Below are 15,403 nucleotides of genomic sequence, written 5' to 3' on the forward strand. Positions count from 1 at the left end.
GTGTGCAATGGACTCCAGAATAGAAAGGCCATTTGCTTTTTTTAACTGCTTTTGTTTGTTCTATTTGGTATATATTGAGACCTGTTTGAATTTGAAAATTAAAAAAGAAAAGTTCATAACCTTCATGTCATCTTTAAATACACTGTCACCAATGTCTTTATAATAAACAAGTTCACTAAATTAAAGGTATAATCCTTTTGTTTAAACATTCCTCTCTCAAAAGAGTAGTTTTTGCATGTTTACCAAGAGTTAAGTTTCTGTGAATATTCTCCTGGCCCATCTATGCCAGAAAACATTCCTTGATTTAGAGTAATGTTTCATTTTCAGAGTTATATTCATGAGAGAGAGAGACATGATTTAATGAAATTTTAATTGCAAAATACAGGGTTATGTATACAGTAAAAAAATATCAGAGATATATGTCCACTAAAAATAAATGAGAAAATAACTGGAGTGTCCTACTAAAATCCTCAAATTTTCTTTTGAGATTCTTCTCTCCTATAAATAATGGTGTTTGACAATTTAAATTTCAGTGGTTATATTTTTATTTATAACAGGGAAAATATAAATGTTTTCACACTATTGCAAATAATCGAAGAATTATCAATTTTGTCAAACATCAAAATAGAATGTAATTCTTGGCTTTTCTTCTTTGCTTTTCAGCTATATGACAAAATTAATACAAAGTCTTCACCACATATCAGGAATCCTCCGAGTGATGCTGTACAGAGAGCCAAAGAGGTAACATTTTAAAACTTTCTTGGTCTGTAAAGTTTGAATAATCTAATTGTTAGTTTAGCAGCAAACATTTCTCTGTTAGTTAATGGGAAGATAGTTTGATGAAAAGTAAATGTAGTGATCATAAATGTAATGATCTTTGAAAATGTCGTTTGATTTCTCTTGTTTCCTCTTCTGGTGTATTTATAGTTCTTCTGGTTGTTCAGTATTACTTGGTTTTTTGACTCATTCAATTGATTTTTAATCAGAATGGTAATTTAATGCAATTATACTCAGATTTGAAAGTCACCAAAATGTGATCACCAAGTATTTTTATAGATAACAGTAGAATCACTGACTAATAGAGTTTTTTCTTTTTGTAGCGAACTTGCCACATGAACGTAAGCAAGTTCTCCATTCTTCCCTCTCAGTGGCTTAATAGTTTTACTCATTTATTTCTAAAGCACCTAATATTATCCATTAGAAATATAGTAGCTATGGAAATCTTAGCTGGTTTTTTGAAGATAATAAAGATCAAAAGGAGATCATGAATATTAATTATAATGTTTGCAATTATTAAACAATCAGATTACTGACAGATAATTATTAAAAATCAGCAATAAAATTGGTTCAACTGCTAAAGATATTTTTTAAAGCATAATCTCTTTTCTAAAAGTTTCAAAAATTCAAGCCTTATCATTCAAACGTAAAGTGTTTTAGTTGAGAAAAGGGCTAATTATAATTGGAATATAGTTCCTGGAGAGGTCCTTATACCTGATGACAGTATAAGTAACAGTTAACATCTTTACAGATATCCATCCAAAGTTCATATCATATAATAATCATGAAATAGTAACAGATTTCATTATCACTTCTTCATATCAAGATGGGTTAAGATGAAGCTTCTGGTAGCCAGAATCCTATTTCTAATGAGTAATACAAACCGTACTCTTGTAACCCAGGCCCTGAACTTTGAATACCACAACTTCTACATTGTTATTGAAGACACTATCTCATCCAAACCACTCATTTTATACCTACGACACAAGCTAAAATAATATCTATCCCGAAGGACCCCAATATTTTCTCTAGTGCATTTAAAAATAACACATGACCATTTTCTGTGTGTGTGTGTGTGTGTGTGTGTGTGCGTGCGTGCCTTTAGTTGTTAAAGGCAAAGAGAAAGGCTATATATAACCTGACAGTATTATTTCCTACCCTCAAAATGTTTATGGTTCTTCACTGTGGCATTTTCATAAAGTCTGAAGATTCTAGGTCCCATTGATGAATTTTTTTCCCTTTATGACTTCCATTTATGGTATTGGAAACTTAAACTACAGACTGAACTTTTAAACACAACATTTATATGCTATGTCTAAAATTATCTTGTAGAGTCCAACAGTATTTAGTTAGGATAGCAACAGTACACTTATCTTGAAAAGAACAGACCTTTTCCCTCTGGACCATGGTATGAAACTAAGTTTTAAATGAACAAAGTTCATTTGAAAAGAAAGATGCAACTTTTCCAAAATACTATTGTCTGAAAACAGTATCTGGGGATTAATTTAAAGACTAATAAGGGGAGAAGAATTCAATAAAAGGCAAATGAAAAACCACATTGCTGTGTTCCATTCCCTGTCGATGCTATTTCCAGAAGCAGATTCCTCAGCTCTGGAGTTTTTAATTTTTTTGTTTTATTTTTAATCCAGGGACCTGTGTGGAGGAAAATCAATGAAATTTGGGGCTTTTCCTCCACCCTATTCATAAAATATTCTGAATTATTTCTATATCAAATGACTTGTGGCTAAGTGTGTGTAATTTGAGGGACAGGGTGGAATTGACATTTGTTAATATTCAATAAGAATATCATTAACTTTTTGTTAACCTTTCTTTAGATGGTGAGTTTTAAAAAGTTTTTGTATTCACTGGTACTCCCAACCTTTCTCCAAAGTCATGTTACTTTTGCCTTATAGGAAGACCTTTAATATAATATGACAAGCTTTTTATTTTGTTTTATATTCATTTATGTTCACCTAAGTTCTACCATGCTTCTTTATTATACTCATTATTTTTGTTAAACTTTTGAATTACATTTTGTATGAGAACAAAAACTTATGTGTAATATATTACCATGCTCCCTTTTGTTAAAAAAAAAAATTCCATGTTTTCCACATCTCTTAGTTTGCTTGTTAACACTGAAGAGTTTTAATGATAATATCCTTTACTTTATAGGTATTGGAAGAAATTTCATGTTACCCTGAAAACAGTGATGCAAAGGAGCTAAAGCGTATTTTAACACAGCCTCATTTCATGGTAAGAGCAATTCTACAGTTAAATTTTTCTTAGAACTAAAATCAGCATTTCAGAAAAAGTTTTAATGACATGACATACCCATAATATTGAAGCAAAAATAATGTTAACTTTAGTAGATTTTTAAGCCAACATCTTGCCAAATTAAGAGTTTTATTGGCAAAAGTACACTAAAGAATCATATGTTGACCTGATAAAGAAAGGCCATAATTATTTCTTATTATAGTAAAATTATTTTATGGGACTATACTGGACCTAGATGAGAACTTGGATTTAATTTATTTAATCCACTGCCTTTATAGATAAAGAAATAAAAGCCCAGAGGGATCAAGTTAAGTAAATGATTTGTTCCAGGTCACATCCCTAATAAATAGGAGTACTATGATTTGAATCCATTTCTCTGACTACTTGGTTTTTACTCTCAATCTGTTAAAATGGACTTACAAATGAGCTTTTACTGAACTCCCTTTACTCTTCACAGATAACTATATCTTTCTTCAAATAGCAAAATTTCTATGTAAAAGAACATAATGTAAATATTTTTAAATTTTTTGAACTAAGTAGGGTAACTCTAATGGCTTTATAACCTTGTTTTAAAAGTTCTCTTCTTATAGAATATTAAAGAATTTATGATACTTATTATACTGAATTTGAGAAGTTACTGTTTTATGTACATTAATGATCCAGTAAGAATTTATTGCAATGATTAACATAATAATTAATCTTGCATTCTCTATACTTAATGACCAATCCTAGCATAATTTTACATATGATTTAATGTTGAAATTGTTACAATAGGTAAAATATTTAATGTTTTAAATAGATAACAATTTAAAATGCAAATATTTAAATTAAGTCACCAGCAGCAGTTTGACCCAAATACAGTTTGTTCCTTTAGAAATCATTATAGAGAATATGTTACTGTGCCATCTTAATTTTTTAATTCCTTCTCTTGAGAAAAAATGTTGAGAATTGTTTTCCAAGGGCTATTTGCTTACTTGTTTTTAAAAATTAATAATTAAAATTATGAGATTCAAAAATTAAGCTGATTCAATTATAAGATGTATTTCTCCAGAGGTAGGATAACAGAAGAAAGGTTGTTGTGGGTTTTGTTTGTTTGTTTTAAACATCTTGTCCAGTAATAAGGTTGTTCAACTTATTTGACTAATGGTATTCTCATGATTATTTATTGACTGATACTTAAGTCACCTTTTTAAGCTTGAAATTCTAATTATTCCCTTTTATTTTATTCTTTGTTGGCACTTATTTTTAACTTTAGATATAATGTGGATTGCCCATCTCATAAGAGAGAGGGAAAAATCTTTGACATCTTTAGTATAGACAGAGAAGTGAAAGCGTTTTTGTGCTGGCAGCACATTTCCTCATGTTGGCGGTCCTTCCTATAATTTTAAGAGAGGAATAAATATTTTAATGAAAACAACGAATATATTTTAACTTTTGCAATATACCAGACATAAGTATTTAGACAGTCAAAAGTATTGTTCAAATTCCAATCTCCATCTATAGTCTTAATAATTTCATATCCACCTTTTTATGAAACAGTATAAAGCATTTTACAGACTTTAAAGCACTATCTAAATAAAATGCATCCCTAACTGTGACCAGTCACTTTACAAATGTGGTTTCAGCCCTCCCAAAAAAATCAAATAAGAGATGTTAAATGTATCAAAGCAAATAATGTACAATTAATGAAATAATTCAGAGCACAGGCTGTACTATGAATCACGATCTTCATAAATATAAAACAACAATCTAAATTAATGTGAGCTGCCTTACTTATTTTCCAATTTACATGTAGGATTCAGAAATTAAAATAGCCAAATAGCTATAAATTGAAAATTATTTTAAAGTAGATTTTTCAGTAATTGTATGTTACTTGTAAAAAAAAAATCAAAGAAGTCCTCTATATGAAGGTTGGCGGTCAGGTTATGTATTTTTCAACCACAGCAGTTCATGAAAGTTTCTCTCCCCATGCTAAGGGGCATTGCAATCCACCTCAGAGATCAGTAAGTATCCTCACAGATAGCACTACCACAGAACCTAGCTTAAAAGTAATGCGGCATAAGATGTTATGGGCTATGCCTTCAGAGCAGTCTGACTTTGTTTATACATTTAATGTCATATTTCAATATAATGAGATTTACTGTCAAAGATATAGGGGAAATGTTAAGTGTACAATATTCTTCACCATTTGGACTTTCCATCTGTTTTTGATAAATATAATATATATATATATAAAACATATATTACATGTGTTCTATAGATATATAATTATAACAATGAATTATTATAATAAATATATATACAAACATTTATATTTCCATAAAAATGAAAAAAGAGAACTGAACAAGAATATACTGTATGAAACCGTGAATCTTTTATACAGGACATGCTTTTTTAAGAATATAATAAATTTGATATTTTATTTTTAAAACTATCCTGCTGATCTGTTTTCCTCTGAACTTCCTTCTGTTCCCTTTTCTTTTTAAATGATGCAGAGGCCCTCAGTCAGGCAAAGCTAAGCCATACATTATCCATATTCAGAAATGTATATCTAATTCTGCACTTTGACCCTTTGTTAGGAGTTTACATGCTTTGTCTCTGGAATTTTGATGGGTTATTGCATTGATCTAAAGTTTTGAGAAATTGTTTTTCTTTACAGTAATGGTCCTGTACAAACTGTATTAATTATAGTCCTGGTTCTTCATAGTTCACTCTCCATCCTCATACAAATATTCTCAGATTTCTCTTTTCATCATTATGTCAAGTAGTCTCAGGTTTCCCTTATGTAATTTCTATTACATTTGTTCATCCATTCCCCCCTTGATATGCACACCCTTTGTTTTCAGTTCTTTGCCATTGCAAAAAAAGTTCCAAAAAATATTTGGCTTTTATGTATATGTACATAAACATATATAGAGATTTTTTTTTCTTTTTTCTTTAACTTCTTTGGGATTTAGGCCTTGTAGTAGGTCACTTTTGCTGCATGTCTAATCCATATGCTTTTTCTGTGATATATTTCCTAGGCAAAATCTTTTATACCACTTCTTGCTAATACATCTCAAAAGTTTGCCTTCTCACCATATATCTCTGTCACTCTTTGGTTCACTCACAAATTTTTATTCTTTTAGCATCAGTGGAATAATATCATTGTTTAAAACAAAATGGGATTTCTTTTTTGTATTGGAGAACAATTTAAGATTCTTGAAAGTCCTTGTGTAAATTAGCAAATACAATCCAGCCTATTTTATTCCTCCTATTCAATTTTTAATTCATCTTAGTGCCTATGCCAGGAGAGAGGAGGATGGACGGATGGATGGATAAATAATATGTGGGGAAGACCAAACTACATATCATAGTGTGAACTTTGACACTTCATTTTTCTTATGTAGATTGTTAAACTGATATTTCTCGTGGTCATAGATCTCATCGAGGAATCCCAGTTATATTTAAGGCTTGATATAATCAGAGATCAAACATTTGCTGACTAAGATAGTTCCCAAGTTCTTTTTAGCCACCTCATTCTAGCAATGCTTTATATCAGTTGAACTTTGATATGACATGTTAAGGCTCTGATTCAAAGTATTGTCCATCATCCAGTTCTTATTTTGTATCATCAACAACTTGTTTGAATATGCCATTTTGGAACTGTTTGTATGTCATGTTTTCTTATCATCTTTAGCCTTTCCTCTTATTTGGTATTGATTATGATGGGGGGTTTTCCTAACTAAATTCCAGCCTGACTATATACTAAAAATCAATTCTAAAATGACTCACTGACATTTGTTAGTGCCTAATAGTCATATTTGCTTTTTGTTTTGACAGTCAAGGCTCATCAAGCCTAGCACCTTCTATCTGCTCTGCCACTTCTTTATTTCTTTCTCTAAGGAGAAAGTGTGAGCTGAGCTTTGTTTCTATCTAGCTTCTATTTAAGAGCCCTCAATGGCTTGGTCATTGGACAAGAATCTCACATTAAGATTACCAATAGCTAAGTTAAAGCTTGTATATTATTACTTTGTTACTTTTTGTAACTGTAAGTGCTGAAACAGGTAATAAAGGATCGTTTATGTAGTCTCCTTTGTTGTATGAATTGGGATTGCCAAAAAAGTCATCACTTCTTGGCCAAGAAATTTCTCTGCCTTTATCAGTAGACTGTTCCTCTGGCATGAAACATTTTCTGTCACAGGACCTTGTACTTGGCCTTGCCAATTTCATAAAATTGACTAGAACTTCTTCCCTTTGAATGTAGCTTTCAGGAACCTGAAGTTAAATCTATACCGCAATAAGGCATTCGGTAGGATTTCTGAGGATTTTCATTGCTAAATCATCAGTAATCATGAGTTAGATGCAATCATTTAGTTCTAGAAATTCAAGTATTCGTTGTTATTAAATGTTATAGTGTTGGTAAAGCAGATAGAGTACTGGCCTTCTACCAATTTAAACGAGCCCCTGGTCTGCCACTAAGAGGCTTAGATAATTGCCTGGGACACTGAGAGTTGTGCCATTTATAGATTAGATCAACATGCCATTCATATGTATTCATATAAAAAGTGGGAGTAAAGAGCTTCTGTTTTGGTACTTAGAAGGACAGCAAAATGTCTAGCACCTAGAAGGCACTTTCTATCACACGAAATTGTACTTAATATCATATTTTTATTACTGTAAAAGTTTCCAAGTCCTCAAAATTCTTGGCTTATTTTTTGCTAAAAAATGTAAAGTGTTGAATGGTACCCGGTCATGATCTGATCTTAGGGACACTCCTCCAGAAAACTCTTTCAATACTGACAACAGTATACATACTTGTTACAAGTAGAGAGACAAGAAAGATCTCGAAGAACAAAGGACCTTAGAGCCAGTGGTCAGTCTAGTTCAACTAGTTCCAGCTTTTTTTACCTAAAGAATGAGTCCTTTCTACATCACCTGACTGGGGCCTGAACACTTCCAATGATAGAGCTCACTACTCATCCAGGCAAGATAATTCTTTCTTCAGAGTAACATGGCATCACATTTATAAAAGACTGAGTTTTCAAATTGACTTACCAGAAGAAAACTTTAAGAAAGTCATAGTTTCCGATCAGTCATCTTTTAAGTGGGACAGTGTAGTGCTGTTGAGGGTTTTTTGTGGGGGGAGGGGTGTTAATATCCTGAAGTGCATTTTTCTTTAACTTGGCCAAAGAGAGAGAAATTTCTACCTACTTTTTATTATGGAAGCTCTTGGAATGAAACACCTCAGAAAATGGGAATAGTGATTTCGCGTATTCTTGTATTATAGTCCTTCATTAAGGGCAGATCCTGTGCTTAAAATCTCTGCATTTTCTCCAGCTTCTAGTAAAGTGTTCTACACATAATAAACACTTAAATATTTGTTGAAATTGATAATAATTATAATTTTCTTCATAAATTCATACAGGCCTTACTTCAAACTCATGATGTAGTGGCACATGAAGTTTACAGTGATGAGGCATTAAGGGTTACACCTCCTCCCACCTCTCCATATTTAAACGGAGATTCTCCAGAAAGTGCCAATGGTGACATGGATATGGAGAATGTTACTCGAGTACGGCTGGTACAATTCCAGAAGAACACAGATGAGCCAATGGTATGTAGGAAAAAAATCTTATGTTCTCCAGAAAAACACATGATATGCTTCCCTGGACATAGCTAACTTGTCAGCCTTCTTAAACCTATTCTTCATCCTCATCATCACCTAGTCTCACCCCCTATTCCCAGCCCATCATCACGGCTCTTTCTGACCTCCTTTCATAGTCTTCAGCCTCTGGTAGACCAGTTCAGCTGTTCTTTTGTCAACACCCTTTGAATCTTTTGCCCTTGGTCCTATTGCCAGCCTTGCCTTGCCCCCAACATTTGCCTCCTCTGTTATTATGCATGTGCTACTGTACACACCTACAAAATTCACAGAACTGCACACCATCCCCTATTATTTTCTCCTTCATTTCAGTCTCTGATGAAGAGGTAGGCCTTCTTCTGGCCAATGCTAAACTTGTTCAATTGTGCTCTTATTCCAGTATCCTTCTGCCTTTTCTAGGAACTTGCTCCCTCAATCATTTTCTCTCTTTACTTTATCTTCCATCTCCCTTTACCAGCTCCTTCCCAACAACCTATAAATATGCTCAAGTTTCTCCCATCCTTAAAAATGCCTCATTTGAACCTGTCTGTCATTGCCTCAAGTTATTATCATAAGTCTCTTCTCCCTCATTTCTGTCTTCTCATTTCCCATTTTTCAATCCCTTGGAATCTGGTTTTTGATCCAAATACTTTGAGTGAAACTTCTCTCTCCAAAGATATCAGTAATCTCTTAATAGCTACATCCAGTAACCTTTCTCTAGTCTCATTCTATTTTTATCTTTGCAATATTTTTACATTGTTGACTACCCCATTTTAACACATTCTTCATTCTGCTTCTGAATATAGCTCTCTTGGTTTTCCTTCTATCTGTCTGACCTTATTCAGCTTCCTTTGCTGGGTCATTATTCTACAAAGTGTGATATGTCCTCGGTCTTCTTTTTTTCTTTGTACTCTCTCAGTGATCTCATTAGCTCCTGTAGGGTCAATTATCTCTCTTCAGATGTTTCTTAGAACTATATCACTAGCCTTATTACCTCTCCCCAAAAGCCTTATCCCATATTACTGATTGCCTACATCTTTACTTGAATGTGCTGTTAATGTTAAACTACATGGCCCACAGGAGTCCTAAATTCAACATGTCCAAAACAGTACTGTACTCATTATCTTTCCTCCTAAATGTACCTCTCTTCAAAAATTACTTATTTCTTTTTTTTTAAACCCTTGTCTTCTGTCTTGGAATCAATACTGTGCCTTGGTTCCAAGGCAGAAGAGCAGTAAGCGAGGCAGTGGAAGTTAAGTGATTTGCCCAGGGTCATATGCTAGGTCATACCTCAAGCCAGATTCGAACCTAAGACCTCCCATCTCTAGGCCTGGCTTTCTACCACTGAGTCACTCAGCTGCCCCCTGAAATGTACCTATTTCTGTCAAGGGCACCATCATCCTTCTAGTGAATGAGGGTCACAACCACAGTGTCATCCTTGACCTACTTTTACTCACCCCACATATCTAAGTCACTGACAAACCTTGTCATTCCTAACTACACAGCATCTCTTAAATCCATCTCTTCTCTATTTACACACTCACCATTCTAGTTCCAGCTCCTTCATCAAGATCCAATAACCTTCCAATTGGTCTGCTTTCCTCTCCACGAAGATACTAAACAGGTATTCCCAAAACACAGATCTAACTATATCACTTCACTACTTCTAGTTGGGCAACTTAAGTGGCACACTGTGCAGAGTACTTGGCCTGGATTCAGGAAGGCTCATCTTCCTGAGTTCAAATGTGACCTCATTTAGTAGTGACCCTGTACAAGTCACAACTCTGCCTCAATTTCCTCATCTTTAAAATGAAGCTAGAGAAGGAAATGGCAAGGATGCTCCAGTATCTTTGCCAGGAAAATCCCAAATGGGGTCCTGAAGATTTGGACAGACGTGACTAAAAAAGTTTCCAGATTTGTAGATTTAGATCTGGAAGGGACCTTATGTTAATCTAATCCAACCTTCTCACTTTATAGTTGAAGAAAATGAAGCCAAGATAGGTGATTTGACCAGGTCTCCCAGGCCAGCAAGGTCAGAGCCTGGTTGCAAACACAAGTTTTCTGTCTTCAGATCTATCTCGTCAGTGAATCCCTGTTGCCTCTAGGTTACCCTATGAAATCCTCAGCCTAATACTTGAAGTCCTTTATGAGTCCTCTCTACCTTTATGATCTTATTCATTTTTCCCTTTACACTCTCCATTCCAGTCAAATTGGCTTGCTAGCCATTTCCATACAGGACTTTCTACCTCTTTTCTTTATGCCTTTGAGTAAGGGATTCCCCACCCCTGGAATATACCTTCTTTCCTTCACTGCTTCAATTCCTCCAGGGCACAGCTTAGGTGCCACATCCTTCAGAAACTCTTCCCTGAACCACTTGGGTGTTAGTCCTACTTTATATGATTGTTTGTCTTGGACCTCCTTAATAGTAAGTATATAAGCATTCTGAAGGCAAAGAAGATTTAGTTTTCTTTTTAATCCTAGCTCCTAGCACAGTGCTTTGTACATAATAGGTACTTAACAGTTGTTTAATTTAATTTAGAAAGCTTTAAACTATTCAGATATGAGACTTATAGCTGACTCAGTATTGCTTTGTTATTATTTCTTTGGAAATTCACCTTCAGGCCCTCAGTCAACTTTCCCTTTACTACTTCCTATGGGAATACCATAGAATCTTTTTCATGAAGTGTGAGGACCACTTGTATTTGAAAACTAAAGTGACATTTTAAATGGGAAATGTGGCTTAAATCGCAGTATTTTTATGAACTAGTTCTTCTCATGGGTTGCCAACTATGTATGCTCTAAAGAAAAAAAATATAACAGCTGATGAAATCATAGCTATAGAGTTATAGAAATTAGAAATATGTCTGAGTCACAAGTCTGAAAACACTCTTAGTTATCTGATCTAAATATAACTTTCCCATGAGTTTTTAAACTTATAAATGTTAAAATATTGCATAGAAAGTTTTAGAATTCTCTGTGTTAATATGGTAACATTCTTATTCCTTTTTTAACCTTAATTAACCATTAATCATTCTTAACTCTTTTAATGTTCTTAATAGAAATTCAATTTTAATAAGAGGAGGGAAATCAAGGAAAAAAATCCTTTAAAATTCTTAAGAATTTCCTTTCAACCAAAGCCTGTAGAACTCTTCCAAGTTATTTCAATATTATACCAACCTATTTACAATTCCTCTTAGAGATGACATTTCCCCACTGAATTTTTCCATCTTGTATAAAAATATCAGGTTCTAAATTGATTTTCTACATCTTTCATACCCAACCTAAACCACATGCTTTATCAGTTTGCCCATTAGGTTCTTAAACTCAGTGCTCTGCAGAAAATTCTAAATATGGGAATAGTGAGATTATCAACCTCTGAGACAAGCCAAATTTATGAGATGGCCTCATGTTCTTTTTGGCCAGAATGGGAAACACAACATGTTCAAGACGTTATTGGCAGTAATAGCTAATGCTTCATCATGGAAGTTTTAGATGCCACTTACATCTAATTATCAGAAATCTTATCTTAATGCTACTATTTCCTACTAGTAGTAGGAATATCACTGACCTTTCCTTTTTTAGCAATTCCAGACAAGCTTTTCAGAATCAATTTAGGGATTTTTTACTTGATCTCCAGGTCTGGTTTCAAAGCCTGATATGAAATTAAAGCGTACACTCCATCTCCTCCCTTTTTCTCTCTCCCCCTGAGCAGGCAATTTGGCAGTATTTTCAACAGAGATATAAACTGCTGAAAAACCAGAGAAACTGGCTAAACCATGTGGTAAGAGAAAAATTAGTTCTCTTCAAGCAGATGGATTCTTTAGGCTTGAGATTTGGAAATTTCTTTTAAAATATAATTCAAATTTTTGATAACATGTAAAATTTTAATCCCACTGGCCTTCAAGAATGTTCTTCTCTTTACGGATTATCACAAATAAGATCAAGTGAATAGAAGCAGCTAGGTGGCACAGAGGCTAGAGTTCTAGGCCTTGAGTCAGGAGGTCCTGGGTTCAAATCTGGAAACTTTCTAGTTTTGTGACCCTGAGCAAGTCACTTAACCCTGTTTGCCTAGTCCTTGTCCTTGAGTTGTTACTATGACAGAAAAGAAAGGTTGGGAGAAAAAATCAAGCACATCTTAATAGTTCTCAACAGAGCACTGTGGCTTTTGGAATCAGAAAACCTGGGTTAGAGCCCTGACCCTGCCATTTTACTATGTGATTTGTGGAAAGTCAACCTCTTTGGGCTTAAGTTTCCTCATCTGGAACACAAAGGTGTTAGACCCAAAAAATACTAAGGCTTCGTCTTAGCTTGAAATGTGTGGTCTTCTGATCATATGATCCACAGATACCAAAAAAAAAAAACACAGAAAGGATGGCACTTTCCCCAAAAAGCCTTTGTCTGTGGGATTATATCTCTTCCCCCAATCTGACACTACTTCATTGACTTTCACAAAACCTTTTTTTTTTCTTGTGTCCTGAAAAAAATAGGATTTGAGGTTAAGAAAGCTGTTTTGAATCCCTGGTCTATCACTTATCAGCTTTGTGATATTAATCAAGTCATTTAATTTCTCTAACTTCAGCCTCTTGAATCAGAGCGCTCCTTGCACATAGTTCAATAAATACATGTTGACTAGAATTAAATTATAGAATTGTAGATTTATTACTGAAAGGAATCTCAGAGGTCATCTGTACAAGTCTCCTAGTTTGCTGAAAAGGAAACTAAGGTGTAATAATAATGGAACTATCTATCTCAAGGGTTTTGGGAAAGAAGCACTTTATAGACCTTAAAGTATCCTATGAAAGTGAGCTATTATTATCATTGTTAAATAGCCTCTTCTGGCAGGGATAATTTTTAGGGCTATTTTTTATGTGTTGATATTTTAAGACCTTTCGGGTTTTTAAATATTTAGATTAGAGATCTAATTTTTCTACTTACATTGTCTTACTAGCACTTGATATTTAACATACGATATAATAATGATGTGAATTTTCTAATAACAGTTTTTTAATTATAACCTATTATTGGCTTAAATATGTCTTTTCTGTAAGGAATAATTCATCTTGGGAAGGGAAGGCTTTTATTCAAATAATTATACCATTCATATTTTATTTTTCAACAGGGTATCACTTTGAAAATGAATGAGCTAAACCATTGCATTGTAGCAAGAATTATGCATGGGGGAATGATTCACAGACAAGGTAATCTTGACACATAAGTGCTCCTTGTCTTGACTCCATTTATAACTATATATACTATGTGAAATAAGTGATTTTTAAAGACTGAATCAAATTATCTGCTTCTAGGAGGCTATTAGTTTTGTGTCTGTTAGTAGTTTTTGTCCTGATAATTTTAATTAGCATCATAATAATTTTTGTTCTAATAGTTGTCTGCCTCAGTTTTTATTTCAGTATTCAGCTTATGCCATAGTCAGTGAAAGATCCTATTTGTCAACCTTATTGCAGCAGATCTTACTCTCTGCCAGTTCTATGCTCTGAGTCCTAATAAGTCTTCCATAATTCATTGTCCCCTCCATGCCACGGAGATAGGCTAGAGCTAGACTTGAATGGAAGTTCACCAACCTGTAAGTAGCAATGTAAGAATTAGAAGGTGGCAACAACTTAAGAGATAGTCTTCAAGGCACATTATTATATATGCTTATACAGTACTCACCAGACATTTATGAAGTGCTTAAAGAGTGGTAAGGATCATTTCCATTTCGAGCACCTGCTACATACAGACCATTGCTCTAGACTCTGTGAGACTTACAGCGATTAATAAAACACAGCATCTGCCTTGGTGGATCATAGTAGATCACCCCCAAAATCTCTTCCAGCTCTAAGCCTACGATCCTACGAGATCCTATCTTGCAATATAATAGGAGAGAACAGGCATATCCAGAAGTAATAATCCAGAGTGATTCATGATGAAGCAGTAAAGGAAATAAGAAGAGAACTACAGGCTTTAGTTAAGAAACCTTTGTTAAGTAGAATAAGTGAGCAAAATGGAAATTGACAAAAGCAATTAGATATTCGCTCTATTATTAAATGGTTTCCTTTAGTTTAGGCCTTACTTTGGCTTTTATCTCCTCACAGTTCTAAGCCATTGTTAATATAGGGGCAATATTATACTTTATAGAAAACTACAAAGACTACAAGTCAAGACACAATTATGCAAAAAAAGAGTTTCTTCTTGACCTTTGCAATATAGTAAACCTCCCAAAAAAGAACCCAGATTGATGGAGAAAAACATATGTATATATGGAACAATATAATTCTCCTGAAAGGTTTTTGGAGGAGAGAAAGCATGTCCTTTTTAACTTAAGTTATAAAGTAAGAGCTTCTGAATATGCTGAATTAATTCTAACAAAAATAAGAGGCCAGTTGTGTCCCTTTTTTTTCTGAGATACATCTCTAAGAGTACTCTTCTTGACATGTGATACAGTATGTGCTGGTCATTTTCAATGAAAAAATTCAATGAAATGCTTAGGGGGCTTCAATTCTTGTTAGTATAAAGATTCATTTTTTTAAATTGGGAGGTGGATAAGTTAAGATGAAATTTTAAACTGTTAGTATCCAGTGAAAACACTTTTAAGGAAGCTGTTATCACCTTTAAAATTTTAATTCAGGTCATTCTTTCCAGTGTACTTCCTTATGTTGCTCCCTAAATTCATTTTGGCCTCTAAACTCATTTTTATACTATCTAAGAAACTGCATGGCCTAATTGGCTCAG

The 15,403-nt window shown here is 33.8% G+C and overlaps 1 protein-coding gene across 18 annotated transcripts in view; it reads left to right on the top strand.

Moving 5' to 3' along the window:
* CASK (calcium/calmodulin dependent serine protein kinase) overlaps positions 1-15,403 on the top strand; it is a 465,908-nt gene that overhangs the window by 400,643 nt on the left and 49,862 nt on the right. For all 18 annotated transcript variants that reach the window (XM_007493327.3, XM_056826146.1, XM_056826147.1 and 15 more), the window contains 4 exons: positions 664-741; positions 2,950-3,030; positions 8,459-8,647; positions 13,794-13,872. In XM_007493327.3, coding sequence (XP_007493389.2) covers positions 664-741; positions 2,950-3,030; positions 8,459-8,647; positions 13,794-13,872 — 427 coding nt within the window. The remainder of the gene's footprint in view (positions 1-663; positions 742-2,949; positions 3,031-8,458; positions 8,648-13,793; positions 13,873-15,403) is intronic.

Source organism: Monodelphis domestica, chromosome 4 (genome assembly GCF_027887165.1).
Source record: "Monodelphis domestica isolate mMonDom1 chromosome 4, mMonDom1.pri, whole genome shotgun sequence".
NCBI classification, from domain to species: Eukaryota; Metazoa; Chordata; class Mammalia; order Didelphimorphia; family Didelphidae; genus Monodelphis; species Monodelphis domestica.